The sequence below is a fragment of the Tamandua tetradactyla genome, chromosome 12, assembly GCF_023851605.1.
Source record: "Tamandua tetradactyla isolate mTamTet1 chromosome 12, mTamTet1.pri, whole genome shotgun sequence".
NCBI classification, from domain to species: Eukaryota; Metazoa; Chordata; class Mammalia; order Pilosa; family Myrmecophagidae; genus Tamandua; species Tamandua tetradactyla.
In genome coordinates this window covers 15,583,074-15,599,254 of record NC_135338.1, presented here as the reverse complement: position 1 = coordinate 15,599,254, position 16,181 = coordinate 15,583,074, and the positions used below count along the sequence as shown (strand labels likewise).

The 16,181-nt window shown below is 43.4% G+C and overlaps 1 gene segment (V, D, J or C); it reads left to right on the top strand.

Moving 5' to 3' along the window:
- Window positions 1-12,761: 12,761 nt before the first annotated feature.
- LOC143651325 (immunoglobulin lambda variable 1-40-like) lies at window positions 12,762-14,877 on the top strand. The segment is given in 2 exon segments: window positions 12,762-12,813; window positions 14,564-14,877. Coding segments are annotated over 2 exon segments (366 nt in total).
- The last annotated feature ends 1,304 nt before the right edge of the window (window positions 14,878-16,181 follow it).

Sequence of the window (16,181 nt, the reverse complement as noted above, 5' to 3'; positions counted from 1 at the left end):
ATTGGTAGCTGATTGATGCTTCTATGAAGCCCTCAATGTTTTCACCTCCTGGGGTTCACACTCCTGTGGAGACCACTCCCACACAATGACCAAGGGCATATAATGAAGGGATGGTGACCCCTTCTGAAGTTAGGAGGTAAAAGAAACTGGGTTTATGTCCAGCTAGCTCTGTTTCTCCTTATCTCATCTTTACCTTTTAGAAATTCAATCCAGTGCTTTCTGATCACCCACTCTGAGGGAAGCCAGCAGCCAAGTAGGAAATCACCCTCATAGGGGGACCTGAAGCCCCCTGCACACAGTCCCAAGATGTGCTTGTGGGTGGACACTCTAGCCCTGTCACACCCTCAGAGGTCTGCTGACCTGCACTACAGCAACCTTGGGGGGACCCTGAGTCAGAACCCCAGAGCAAGGCTGCCCCGGAATTTCTGACCCACAGAAATATGGGAGACAATCAATGCATTTTTTTTCAACTGCAAACTTTGAGGATAATTTGTCACTTCACAATAGGTCACTAGTACAGCCTGTTTTCAGGATATCAGAATAAGGATCTATAACTTTCTGATATATACCTTCCCCCAGATGTTTTGCCTGAGAATGCTCCTGCAGTCATGTTTCTCATGACACTCGCACTCCTAGAGACCCTTTCATAGAGGAAACTGAGCCTTAAACCAGAGCCATGTGGTCACAGGTCTAACAGGGCAGCCCTAGGAAGAGTGTTCATAGGAAAATCTCAGCAGTAACTTCCACATCCACGGACACCTTGCTGAGAATCAGCTGTGAGCCCAAGGGCTTTTCAAGAGCACCTTAGTGAATGTTCTGCATCTTGGAGAAACTAAAATGATGCCTGTTCTAGTTTTCTAGCTGCCAGAATGCAGCACACCAGAGATGGATTGGCTTTCAATAAAAGGGGTTTTACTTAGTTGACATGTAGTTCTTCAGAGGAAAGGCAGCTAACTTTCAGCTGAGGTTCTTTCTTATGTGGAAGGCTCAGGGCAATCTGGCCTTCTATCCAGGCCTCTGGGTTCCAACAACTTTCCCCGGGGTGATTCCTTTCTTCATCTCCAAAGGCCTGGGCTGAGTTGAAAGTGCTGAGATGAGGTATACTAAAATGCTTGGGCTGTGCTACTTTGAGCTCTCTCATTTAAGCACCAGCCAATTAAATCAAACATCATTCATTATAGCAGGGACACCTCTTAGCTGACTTCAGATGTAATCAACAACAAATGAGGTTCACATGCCATGCTTATGTCCCCAGCAATAGAACTAAGCACCTTTGCCTAGCCAAGTTGACACATGAATCTAAATACTACAATGCCCAGATTCAATACTGCCTTGAATTGAGGGTGGAATAGTCCTAAGTTCTTTCAGCAGTGGTGATGACCTGTCCTCTGAACAGCAGGCTGTGCTGTGGCACTGCTCTCTGTTTCTTAAACTGGGTTCAGTAAGGACCATACACTCAAAAAGGTCCTAGCTTGGGGGTCTGGGTCTTATGCTACTGATGGTGACTCCACAGTATGGGCCGACATGGCCATACCTCTCTTATCCCCTCAGTTTCCAGGGGACAGGGGCCTACTTGCAAATGGGCTCCTGGGATCCTCTCCCCCAGCCACTGCACCCTCCCTGGGCCCTGTGTGTGACCTAAGTAGCTGGGGCCTTCCCTTCGCTCTTCACCCAGACCCTAACACGAGTCTGTGTTTCCAGGGTCTCTCTTCCAGCCTGTGCTGACACAGATACCCTCTGCATCTGCCTCCCTGGGGGACTAAGTCAAGCTCACTTACACTTTGGGCAGTGAACACAGCACCTACTATCTTGCGTGGCACCAGCAGAGTCCAGGGAAGGACCCCCAGTTTGTGATGATAGTAGGAAATAGTGGGATGTCTGGCTCTAAGGGGGACAGAACCCATGATCGCTTCTTGGGCTCCAGCTCTGGGGCTGACCACTGCTTAATCATCAGCAAACTCCACCCTGGGGATGAGGCTGCCTATTTCTGTCGGGTATACTATTACATTGGGAGCAGCTGTGGGTAACCCACAGTGACACAGGCAGAGGTGAGTGAGACAAAAACCCTTGCTGTTGTTCTCTGTCCCATCCTCCTCCCACTGGCTTGATCAGCAGTTTGAAGGAAGCCTCCTCACCTGCCTGAAGTCTCCATCTGCCCAAGTGTGTAGGTCACTCACTGCCTGTGTCTGAGAAGAGCCTGTCTCTGTGCTCTGCCCTTGTTTGGATGAGACCCACAGCCCATGTTCCTCTGTATTGCAAAATATTTTCTTAGGAGTTCTTGTAACATGTGGAATTGTATGTGGACATGTTTGGTTGTCCCCATACCCACTTCTGAAGAATTTTAAATTTCCAAGGCATAGAGCTGTCCACAAGTACACTCAGGCACAACCACCCATCAGATTTTGTTACCTTGGTCCTCAGCATCTGTGATCTGTCTGCACAGAGCAGAGCTCTGAATATTTCCATGGAGAGTCAGGATGTTGAACTTGACTCTCCAGTTTCCCATGTGGTCCCTGGAGCTCCTCCTGTCCTTCATCACACCCCAATATTCTCAAAGTGTCCATTGGGCTCAGGGTGAGGATTCCTCTATGTCTCTGACATTTTGGGAGTGCCCTCCCCACAGGGAAGTGGCTCACAGCCAGGAGAAAGCTCAGGTGAATTAATTCCCTCCACTAATAGCCCATGTGGATGCTCAGAACATGTCAGGACCCCCTTCTCTGAGTGGCTGTCATTGCCCAGGCCTTGGCTAGTCCCCCAGGATGAAATGAGGGTGGAAGGAGCATGGCAAAGAGAGGCCTTGGGAGATGGTCTGGGCCCAATTCAGACTCCACAGTCCACAGGATCAGACATTAGGGATCTACCTCACCAGCCATAGGAGGTTGAGGTGTTATAGAAAAACAAGAGTTTGTGCTGTGCATGGAGCAGTGTGTGGCAATTAATTCCCCATTGTCCATTCATTATTACCACTCAAAAGAACTAAGGATCATATAGAAATCCATGAGCCATTAGAAATTTCTTCCTACTTCATGTATTTTATTTTTTGTGGTAATCCAATGAGGCTGAACATTATGCCTAAATCAACACACCTTTTGTGGTTATGGAAGGGCCAGATTTTCCTTCATCACAGTTTCTTAATTAAGGGAACATGAGGACTGTTCCCCCAGCTCTTCTCAGTGTCATTTTCTCCAGATTTTCATGATTAACTATGACCTTGGCTCAAATGCTGCAGGATCTCCATTTCCCTTTAATTACCCTGGAAGTCTGCTTAAGTCAAGGAGGACAGCTTTCTACTACTGCATGGGAAAAATTTAAGATTTAAAGTAACATTAAATTGATGTCACAAATCATGACCCCTGCTCTGGGGAGTCTAAATGGGTATCATAACTTGAGGACTTATATCTTATTCTTGTCTTTTGCTCAGTGTCTTAAACATTAGGTTGTTTTCCCTGTAATGTATTAAGCATCCAGGATTGAAATTTCATGTTATTCTCAGGAGAACATAAATGTTCCTCAACTTCCAATGCTCGTCCTTCTCCAGGGGGCCCTGAATGAGCTTGTCCTAGAGGAAGGAAGGAGCTGGTCAGGAGGATGGAAGGGCTCATGGGGGAGGGAGCACTGTGTACTGGGGTTGAGAATCTCTTTTGCAACCACCATCTGCTTGTGTTTTTTCTAGTCCATGAAGAGGGGAAGGTGAGGTTGGAGGCTGGGAATGAAACAATAGGCAGGTCCAGAAACATCTTGAACTTTACCTGCTGCTTTACCTGCCCAGGCATCCAAACACATGTGCAAACAGCATGACAGTAAAATGCCCAACTCAACTTCCTGCTCATCTTAAAAGAATGAATAGAAAATGCAGATGGAAAAATCTGTTTTCAAAATGAGCAGTTTCTGTAATCCCTATGACAAAAGCCTGATAAAAATTTATGACACAAATATGCATCAAACTGCAAACTTTGCTTAGGAAAGGAAGGATGATTTCAGAAAATTAAAAAAAAATGACTCACACTGTGTAATGGTAAATATTAGTTTACCAAAGGAATTAGTTTTTCAAGAAACACTGAATATAATCTATTCACTGTTCAAATTTAAAGCAATTTTTATCTTTTTGGAATTTTGCCTTTGGAGCTTGCCTTGGCATATTTTTATTCCCTGAAAAATTTCAATTTTATTCTGTTCCTTTGAAGAGCCTTTACCAGCATTTCAGACCAGCCCATGTGATACCTCCTCTGTGCCACCTGACCTGATCCACTCCATGTCCTTTCATCTTGGTAGCATCTTCACTGGCCATTCCAAAGGGTGTTAGTTCATGCACTTGTTTGCAGCTTCCATGGACCTGGCACCTTCTGGAATGAGGAACTGATTAGAAATCTAGGGAAGCTTCTCAGAATCACTGTATCTAGGAATAAGACATAAATTATTGGACACAGGCAGTGGTTGGTGTGGGGCCTCAAACACCTTTGGATATGCTGAGTTTGAGGCCTGTGAACAGGGGTGAGGTGAGACCATCTGGAGGTTTCCACCTTTGGGCTCAATAGGGACCAGTCACTCCAAGGGGCCCTAGCTTCTGGGTCTGGTCCTTGTGCTCACTGATTGGGACTCAACAACTGTGTCCTCTCTTGCCTGGCATAGTCCCCTGAGAAAGGACATTTGTGTTGTCTCTGCAGGTGCTTCCTTCCAGGTCTCTCACAAGGGACCAGCGAAATGCTCATCCAGCATGGTCTAGTGTGAGCTGAGCTCACCAAGGCTCAGGGAGGGCCTAGGCAGGCAGTGAATGGAAAAACATTTGCATGAACAGCCCCTCTTCTGACAGGGGTGGGACAGAAAAAGAAGCCTGAGGGAGACAAGCTATACTGTGGGCCCTATAGGACTGTGTCCACCATGGCCTGGGCTCCTCTCCCTCTCATGCTCCTCTCACTGTCCAGGTAAGGACAGGTCTTAGTAACTCAGTGCGGTGGTTCTTCCTGTATGAGTCCTGTCTTCCTCAGAACTCCCAGCAGTCTCTCCCTGGTCCCTAACCTATCACCCATGTGTGTATGTGTTTATAGGTTGCCTCTCCTAGCCTGTGCTGTCTCAGCCATCCTCCCTTTCTGAAACTCTGGAACATCTGTGTGACTTACCTGTACCCTGAGCTGTGGCTTCAGTGTGGGGACTTCTGGATATACTGGCACCAGCAGAAGACAGAGAGCCCTCCTCAGTACCTTCTTATATTCCACATGAACTCAGACAAGCACCATGGCTTGTCAGCAGCTGATACTCTGGATCCAATGAGGCCTCAACCAATGCTGGGATTTTGCTCATCTCTGGACCGCAGTCTGAAGATGGGGCTATTACTGCTCTATATGGCATGGTAACTCTAAGAGTTATGCAGTGTTCCAGACCAATGGAGAAGTGAGACAAAAACCTCTGCTGTGCTCCTCCAGTCTGGTGCAGTCACCCTATCACTGCCTGAAGTCTAATCTCACCTAGGCAGGGGCTTCTGCTGACACCTCTTCAGCCAGTGCTTAATTTTCCTGGGAGCACTGTATGTGAAAATATCTTCTCCATTTTTCTCATTCAAACATTTATTTGATCCAATTGCTAATATCTTCTACCTTGAGCATGTCTACACAGGCAGAAAATTGCTTCTTAGGACAAATTATTGCTTCAAGGAGATGAGGGATGAGGAATAGGTGGTTGGGTCCTAACCTCCACCCCACCTCAGCCCATACCCAAGCCAAGGACTCAGGATTACTCAGTGTGGTCTGAGAGCTTCTCATTGGTCAGCTAGATTTACCAGGTCCCAAGTGAGCTCTTCCTCAGACAAGGTCTCTGCTCTCTGACTTCTCACATCTAATAATTCTAGCCTGGCTCTAGTAGCTGTTTCTTCCTTTACAATGCCTCCAGGTATGTTGAGCAAATAGTCTACTCCTCCGTGTCACATGACTGTCTCTTTGACCTCTCAGCGGGTACTGGGTTGTCCAGACACAGGCTCCTCTCACTCACCTGAGTTCCACTCTATAATTAGCTCCTCTCTTTTTCATTACAAGGTGATTTCTTGCTCATGCCAAGAAGTAGAACAGCTTGGGGCATGAAGGGATCAATGATAGGGATAAATAAAGAAGTTCTAATGCTACAAAATACTTGAAGGAATATAAAAGAGATGTAGGAAAGTTGGTTAAACACTCTAGTGCTTCAGGAAGGAGATTCTAGGGACCACCGGACCCTGTTCTGGGGTACTCCCCTACTAACACTTCTCCCTGCACAAGGCACTGCCTGAAGAGACTCTGGAAATGGCCCATCAGGAACACCTTGGCTGTTCCTCTCTCCCAACCCTCCTATGAGGATGACCCTCTTAGTTGCTCAACTCAATTAGTTCATGTCCTGGAGAAATCAATGGTCAAGTTCTTCATTAATACTGGGAGCTTTTCTGGCTTCCCCTGATTGTGAGATTTGACTAAAATTGTGTTGGTGCTTCCAGAGTCTCAGTGCGGCTAAGGCAGCTAGGACTGGTGTCTGCCCTCCCCCAATCATCACAACTCCCATGAGTCCTCCAGGTGGCCTCATGGGTTTTCATGACCCCATATTTCCCTTGAGCAGCAGAAAGCTTCTCCTTTCCAGCTTTCTCCCTGCAGGGCCTCTCACATACTCAATTCACTGAAAAGATGAAACATATAATGGTGGTTACTTCTTTTGGAGGACAACCCCCAATCCATCTTACTGCTCTTGGCTCACCCACCTCTGCCTCTCATCAGGCTTCTGAGAGGGTAGAAGCCTGGTGCCACTTGCTGCCTCATTGTTGAAAAGGCCGCAGGGAAGCCTGATTACTGCTGACCCCATAGGTCATGGCAGAATTTGCAGATGCAGGTGATGCACAATGAAGAAATACACCACTCCTGAAAATGGATATTTTGTTAGAACAGACCAGGAGACCATTATTGGGAGGTAAACATCCTCCATTGTTTTGGTGAACTCCTTGCTTGGTGGAATTGTCACTGGCCTTGTGACAATGTGTCTTTTTAACCATCAAAGAAACCCTTTGCCCATTGGTGTGGTGAAGAACATATTTGAGAAGGTTTTATCTCTTAACTTTTGTTCCTGAATAGGGAAATCCTGCTAGGCTCACTGCATGTTGCTATTTTCATGATTGGGATAACCTGGATTTCTTATTTTGAAGGCTCTCAGCATGCAATGTTCTACTCAGGGGATTTTTGTGATAAGTTTTGGCTCCTATATCATTTGGGAAGGGACTTCTCTGGCCTCTAAATGCAAAATGGAACATTGCACTGAAGCTGTTGTCTTTTTTTTTTTTTCATGGGCAGGCACTAGGAGTCAAACCCAGGTCTCTGACATGGCAGGCAAAAACTTTGCCTGCTGAGCAACTGTGGACCCCATACTGTTGTCATTTTGAGATTCCCTGTCTATGCAGCATGTTGGTGTTAGAGTCCAGGTCAGGATGGGACATGTCCCTACATTCATTTGCCCTGGACTGAGAAAAGGCAGGTGAAGTGGACACACAATGTATCTTCTCAAGAAAGAAGGCACTAATGCCATTCCTCAGCCTGAGGGTATTGAATGAGGTGCCCTTTGGGGTTTCTATATTCCTAGTCCCAGAGAAAAGTGACCAGAAATGTGAGCCAGATTTTAATCCCAAGAATGAAATATGTTTTCCAAAAATGACATATTACATTTTCTATTTCTGAATGATAGAATAAATTCTCTGCAGAAAATTGTAATGTTGCTCATATATTATAAATTATCACTTGTAAATTGCAATTTGTAAAGCACCAATGTCATTTTTGATAATGTCACAAATCTATTGAGATAACAAGAACTCAATGGGGCTAGAATGCTTTTGGAGTTAGTTTGCTCATCTCTCAGATTCTTCTTCCTTGGGTGAATTCCTTGGGTCAAAACAGTGGCCAGCAGGAGGTTGTGTGATGCCGTGAGACTGCAGGTGCTGGGCCAGACCACTGATGAACCACTCAGGTGGTTCTCTGGGAGTTAGGGCAACAGTCTTTCCTGATCCTACTGGGATGCCCCTCATGACTTCATAAGTTCCTTGTTCTCCAACCCCACACAACTGGTGCAGAAGTGGAACATCTCCTTTTCCTCAATACAGGCTTTGTCAAAACCTCAGCCCAAGAACAGAATGGTAGTCAGCAAGGAGCTAGAATATGTTTGCACTGACTGAGTCTGATCCCATAATACTCATGCTAGAGAATGAGATAGAGCTTGTGGACAGAGTTCCCAAAATGGAGCCTCAGGAGAGAGCTCTGATGTGTCTCACAATGACCTGAAGACTTTCTCCCTCAGCCATTTTCAAAGGCAGCCTTTTCTAGGGATTTAAGGAAAGGGGCCTGCAGTTGCTCAGGACCTGAATTTCACCTCTATTTTGAAAGTATCAGGTGTGCTGTGACCCCAGACTTACCCATGTCTATCTCCCTTCCCCTACTTCTAATGTCTCTGCATGAGTCTGTAATTAGAAAATATCTAATTTCTAATTAGATAATATAATGCTTATACTCCTGGTCAGAACATCACCATCATTTGTCCTGGAAGTCTCAGCTAAGTGGGTTGTATTGATGCTCACTGGCATGAAAAGCTTCCATACAGAAACCCCATGAGTGTGATGCCTGATGTTCCCCAGATGACAGCTCATGCCGGAGGTTATTATTCCATGCCTGAAGGAAGTGTGTGAGAACTGATACTGCATTTTGACACCCAGGGGAGTGAAGTGAGCCCTTCTTTATGTTCCTCTTGCCCATTACTACCCTATCAACACCTAGATCAACACCAGTCCAGTGGGAGATTTCTGTTGTTCCTTTGCCACCAGCATGAGTTGTTGAGGACATTCCACACACTTGGGTCTTTGTTTTAATGGATATCAAATAATAATCTTTAATTAGGTGACACAGATATGAAAAAGGAGCATGTATAGTGAAGGCTTTTAAAGGCATGCAGAAAATGCACAATGCAATCAATATTTCATGCGGGCTTTTATGTGGCTACAAATTCACATTTCTGTACATGCCATGATGTACAGCTGAACACTATGCCACAATTTAAAAGTAAAAACATAAGTCCAGCTGAATGATGTTTTTCAACAGCAGCTTTTCAAATCAGATTAGAGAAGCACAGTGAATACCACCTTGCTTGTGTCTTTAGGAATATCTTCCCTTCTGTTATTTTCCAGCCTTAGACATGACCATTGATTTCTCTTGTTTGATTGCATTGTCTAATGCTTGCAGGAATAATAGACAATAGTGGACATCTTTGTCTTTCCCTGATCTTAGGGCAAATCACACATTTTCTAAATTGCTGGTTTTAGGAACAAGTATTATACATGGGAATTTCTATCACCATGTGTAAAAAGTTTTCATTTATTTTTATTTTCTCAAGTGTTAACTTTTGTTAAACATTCTCTCATAATCTGTTGAGGTAATAATAGGAATTTTCTTTTAATCTTTTAATATGGTGTATTATATTAAAGGATTTTCCAATAATGAAACAAACTCACATTCCTGGAATAAATCCCACTTTAGTCATTGTGCAGATTTAAGCTGTTGGGGATCCCAGAAAAGCCATAGTCTTTAATCCTTATTCAATATTGCTAGGTGGGATATTCTTTATTGCTTCCATGGACATGTGACCAACCCCACTGTAGGCAGTAACTTTTGATTAATTGGTTTTCCTGTGGATGTGTCTCCACCCATTCAAGGTGGGGTTGCTTACAAGAATCCTTTGAGAGGAAACCATTTCAGAAAGAGTTTTAGTGGTGATGAAGCCCAGACATCTTTGGACATGCAGAAGGAGAGAGCACCCAGGGAAGATTTAGGAAAGGAGGAAAGCTAGCAGATATGACCATACACCTTCCCAGCTAAGAGAGAAACCCTGAACTTCATCAGCCCTTTCTCTGGAGTTAAGGTATCTTTCTCTGGATGCCTTAGTTTGCACACTTTCATTGCCTTCGAACTGTAAGCTTGGAACTTAATAAATTCCCTTTTTAAAAGTCATTCCATTTCTGGTATATTAATCCCAGCAGCTTTAACTACCTAAAGCTGTTATATTGTATCAATTTCTCAGTGAGCTGTTAGTTTCTATTTATTAATAGTTATTATAAGTTTAGCATCAAGCTGCTGATACTGATTTATCATTTTTCTCTGTTTTTAAACTCTTTGTCAGGTGTAGGTGTCAGTGTTATACTTGCTTTATAAAAGAATTAGAAAAGTTACATACTTTTCAGTGTTTTGGAACATACTGTGAAGCAGAGAAATTAGACCCAGGTCATCTTCAAGGTGTGGTGGAAATCCCTTCTGAGATGTGTTTTATAATAATTGATCTATTTAAGGTTTTTATCTTTAATAAAGCCAATTTTGTCAATGTTATTTTCATAATTAAGTAAATATTTAGTCTAGGCCTCTTTTTATTTTTTTCACTGAGGTGCTAAGTTAATTCAAGGTTATTTTAATTTCTAATTTTATAAACATTGCTGGAATATTATTATTTCTTATATTGTCTACTTTATATTGCAGTCTCCCTTTGTGTTAAACAAATGAGCAAGTGTGTGTCCTTTCTTTCCTTTTTCTTAAATAATGGGTTGATTAGCGATTAGATCTACTATTTTTCTGTTCTAAACTTCATTAATTTTTCTTTTATTATAATTGAATTTTATTGATGGTGTGTTCTTTCTAGTCTGAAGTGATTATCATTTATTTTTCCTGACAACTCTAACTTCCTTCTTTTTCCTACTTTTTCCCTTCACCCTATGGTTCTCAAAGACTCACCTCCCTTTTCCTTTTAATTCACTTCTCCATCCATCCATCAAAGATGTCTTCCTTTTGCTTCAATGGACTTTAACCTTCTTTCCTTATAGTTCAGAGCTCTCTTTTATATGAACACTGTGATTTCTCTTCATAGTTAGGGGTGTTTTCTATTTCTGGCCATGACTCCAGATCAGTAATAGGTCTGCTGTGAGCTTTCTTCTAAGTCTTTCAACATTTCCTTAAGCTGACCATGCTTCCTGCTAAGGCTTCTGACTTCTGATGGGAACATGGGAAGTGCCTTTCTAGGATTAGGAGGTTTGTTTATTTTGCTTTGTTTTGTTTTTCACTGACAGGAACTAGAAGTTTGTGCATTCACTGTCATCCATACACTGAAGGTGCCCGTTTTGAGTAGTTTCAGTTGTCCTTTGTTTTCTTGTATGTATATATTTTTAATTCTATGTTTTGAAAGAGGCATCATAAATGCTTTGAACTTCCTTAGTGCACATTAACACAGATATCCAGAATAGTATATTCCACATTTTGAAAAAAAGGGAAGAATTTCAGACAAAAGGATATTTCCTTAGACTGTTAATGTACTTTCTACCATTTACTCCATATCTAAAATTGCTTTAAATGATGAAAAATGTTAGGCAAAGATAATTGTTATGATAAGTATGAGTTATTTTTTCCTGGAATTTATCAACACAACATATAAAGTAAGTGAAACTAGAGTCATAAAGGAATATAGGATGGAGCTATTTTCCACCATCAGGATTTAACATATTTCACTAACAATACACAAAGGAATTTATTTAATTAAAAAAATTGACTTACTATAGATAAATATATAAAATAATATACTTATATTTATTCTCTCAATAACAAGTTCAATATAATATTATATTAAATATACTAAATATTACTATTTCCATATATTAAAATATTCCAGTCATATAAACAGAATATTAAACTGACAGCATTAATATTCCAAGACTTATGTGGTATATATATAAACAACTGTAACACTCCTTGTGGAAAATCAAGTAAAATGTATAGAATAGGCAAAAAATTTTTCTTTAATAAGAAAACTACTTATTAAGAAGTAGACAGTTGGTAGATGATCTTAGTAGGTTATGTTCTGAGAGATTATAGTTTCTTAGTTTTGAATATGGATGGAGGAGGTTTTATAATTGCAAGGAGATAGGACACTGCCCTCTCCTTTCAAGGACTTCCATGTTTCATCAGCAGGCTGTCCCCTTCCACATCTTTGACTGTCAGCCTATATCCTTGCTTCTTCTAGGACACCCCTTCCTATGTATTGCTCACTCAAGAACATCTATACTCACCCTCCATATTAAGGAATGTCTCTTTTAAGGTGCCTTCCCTAAATTCCTGACATGGGTTTTTTTTTGTTTCAGACAATAATTTACTCTTACAGCAACTTTCATATTTGCTTTATCTTTATTGAAATTCCTCCTTTACTATGTGTCCCGCATATTTGGAGCACTTTAACATTAGTTACATTAGAGCTGGTCACAGTGTGGGCCACACAGGTTATTTAGTCACAGTCTACTGCATGACAGTGACCAAGTCAGATGACAGAAGTTCAGAAGACCATGGAGAAGGTTAGAAGATTGACTGTGGCCAGTAGGTGGGCATTACAGGACTGCCTTATAGGAGCTGCGTGGATGACTCCCACATTTGGGTGTAACCCTAATGCCAGCAAGCTTGGGGCAGAACCCTGTGTTCCCAAGGGGTCCCAGTGCTGGGTTCTCTCTCTGGGCATGGCAGACCATCCTGCTCACAGGCCCATGTGTGTCAGCAGTTGCTTCCTCCCAGGGCTCCCGCAAGGGACATCAGATTAGCCTTACCTGTCACATCTCTCTATCCACAAGACCTTCAGCTCAGTAAAAATAGGGTGAGAGGAATTGGACATAATTTATATGGCTAACCCTTCCTTTACTAAGGTCAGTAAAGGGAGGACAAGAGCAACCCAAGTCATTGAGGTCCTCAGGGACCATGTCCACCATGGCCTGGACTCCTCTTCTCCTGCTCCTGTCCCACTGCACAGGTGGGGACAGGTCTCAGCAGCTGGCTCAGATATCAGTAGATCTGTTCATTCTCTAACACTCTTGACTGTCTCTCTGCAGCTTCCTTTTCCCAGCCTGTGCTGACTCAGCTGTCTGTCCTCTCTGTATTCCTGGGAACTCCCATCAGACTTACCTGCACTCTGAGAAGGGGCATCAATATTGCAGGAGAAAAGCATTTATTGGTATCAGCAGAGTGCAGGGAGCTCTTCCAGGATACTCCTGTTCTATTACTCAAACTCAAATAAGCAATTGGGATATCAGTTTTCTAGTCATTTCTCTGAGTTGAAAGAGGTATGAGCAAACACATCACATTTGGTCATCTCTGGGCTCCAGCCAGCCAGATGCTGATGCTGACAATTACTGACAGATGTGGGAGGACATTTCCACCATTCACACAGGGCCCAGGACCAGGGGGAAGTGAGACACAAACCTCCACTGCTTCTCTGAATGAACCTCCTCCCTTTGTGATAAGAAAAAAAATGAGATACACTTTGCTGACTCTGTCATCCATAGTGTTTGATTATCTGTGTAAAAAGCAATATATATGGTGCATAAACAATGAACCAATATCTTCCCTCCAAACACATATCCAAGCCAGAAGACATCCTGAGAGGATTCTTCCAAATAAGCAAGAATCATTTGCAAAGGCATAAATTAGAAGGTGTGAAGCTGAAATTCATTCTCCAATCCTAATAAAACCATGACAGCCAACACAGCAACAGGGATATCACCTTTGATACTTGTGAGAGTCTCATTGATGGACATTGATACAAATATCTGGCCTTTAGTAAGCATCATCCTTTTTAGATTGAGAGGCAGACCTGGATTAGGATTCTTGCTGAGACCCTGACCTATGCAATGTATTTTGGAGATGGTTAACCTGAATTTTGGAGGAGAGTAGACATGAAGAGATGTGGAGCCACATGTCAGATGCCCCAATCAAGGATGAATCTCTGAGCTGTGAGCATCCAGGCTTTCCTAAGGTGGAATTTATCCTCCCTCTGTCAATTTCCTCAGGCATCCTTCGTGCCTCACTCTTCTCACATGACACCTCAGCCTGCTTCCTGTTCCAGGCCCTAGTGACAGCTTTAGATCACACTCAGTCAGGAAAATGCCTTGACCCGATAACCCCTTGGAATCTTCCCTGGATTCCTAAGGCACTGGCTGTGTCAAGCTCCTCCTCCTTTCTGAATTCCAATTGTTTGCATCCTGGGAGCCCCCATCTCCTGGCTGTCCTTGTTCAGCTCATGCTTCCTTGTCTATATCTATTTTCTCTTCATCTCTATCAAACTGACGCCAGGGGGCACTCAGGGCATGTTTGTGAGGGCACTGAGGGTGATCAGAGCTGGGAAGAGCCACCTGCACTGTCTAAGTCCCTCTGGCAGGTCTCATGGGGCTACAACTAAAACCTCCCCCACCCCAGGGCCCACACAGCCCCACCTATCTCCCAGCCTCTCTTTCCTTCTCCAGAGCAGCCTAACCCTGGGTCAAATGTGGGGATGAGAATGCTTGTGGATCTCATTTGCATAGATGGACCCTCCCTTTTCTTAGAGTATAAAGAGGGCCTGGGAGAGATTTTGAAGAAGTTCCACCTCATCTGTGGGGTCACAGAAGGCAGGATTCAAGATTGTCACCACCATGGTCCTGTCCCCTCTCCTCCTCAGCCTCCTTGCTCACTGCGTAGGAGTGTAGAACCCAGAGTCACCACCTCACTCTCTCCCCCACTTCCAGGATCCTGGGCCCAGGCTGTGCTGACACAGCCACCAGCAGTGTCTGGGGCTTTGGGTGAGAAGGTCACCCTCTCCTGCTCTGGGAGTAGCACCAACATTGGGGATGGTTACTATGTGCAGTGGTACCAACAGCTCCCAGGAATGACTCCCAGGCTCCTCATCTATAGTACCAGCAATCGACCCTCAGGGGTCCCTGATCACTTCTCTGGCTCCAGGTCTGGAAACTCAGGCTCCCTGAGCATCTCAGGCCTCCAGCCTGAGGACAAGGCTGTTTATCACTGCCAGTCCTATGACAAAAGCCTCAGTGCTGCATAGTGCTCCAGACACATGGGGTAGTGAGACAAGAACTGCCTTCTGCCCCTGTGAGGTTGGTATCCCTCTGACAGCCTGTGACAAAGACCAGTGGAGGGTGACTGTGGTGTCAGCATTGCAGCCAGAACACAGATCCTCTAAAACCCCATGATAATGTCTCCTTATCATTTTTTAAAGTTTTATTGAGATATGATTGACTACCATAAAGTTCACCATGTGGAGTGTGCCATTCCATATATTTTAGTATATTTATGGAGGTGTGCAACCACCATCATATTACAATTTTAGAATATTTTGATTACCTCAAAGATATCCTTTTCCTATTTTCTCTCAGTCCCAGCTCCTCATTCCTATTTCAAGGTAAACAATATTTTATTTGATGTCTCTATATAGTTGTCTATCCTTGACATTTCTTTTAAATGGACTCATACAGTGTGTTCCTTTGAGATTGGCTTCATTCAATTAATAGTCTCACATTATGTTTCTGAGGTTCATGCCTATCATGGCATGGGTCAGTACTCCATTAGGTTTGTTTTTACCGTAGTATTTATATGCAATGTAATATTTCTCATTTTAGCCATTTTAGTAATACCTTATGTATTATTTGGCTATGCCACATGTTGACTATCAATTCAACAGCTGTTGAAGATTTTGCATGTTTTTATCTTTTGGACATTGTGTACAAGGACATTATAATATTTATATACAAGTTTCCATATTGATGTATGTGTTGTTTTCTCCCGGGTATAGAACTAGCAGTGCAATTGCTAGTGACCTGTTGACTTTATATTTTAACGTTTTCAGACACTGGCAGGTTATTTTCCTCAAGTGCTGCTTCATTTTCCGTTCCTCCTAGCAATGCCAGAGGGCTCCAAAATGTCCATGTCCTCACAGGACTTGTTCTTACTTGTCTTTCTGATTACAACTCTCCTAGTGGTAGTGGAATGGCCTCTTCTCATTTTGATTTGCATTTCCCTGATGATTATTGATTCTGAGCATCTTTCCATTTGTTACACTCTTTTTATCAGGTGATGAGAAACCAAGAATCTGAGGCGCTTCTGGGGACCACTGACTTGAAGGAACTTGAGAATGGTCTATAGCTGGGATCACACCCCCAGCTGCTCCCCTCCATGCAGGCTGGACAGTGTTGGTCAGAGGCAGAATCCCCCTCAGGGGCAATGGGATGGGCAGAATGTGGCCTCCCCAATTGATGCCAGGTGCAGCACATGCAAAGGTCTTGTTCATTCTGCCCGTGCGAGGCTCACTCAGTGCCCACCCAGGGCTCCAGACCTTCAATTGTCTCTGTC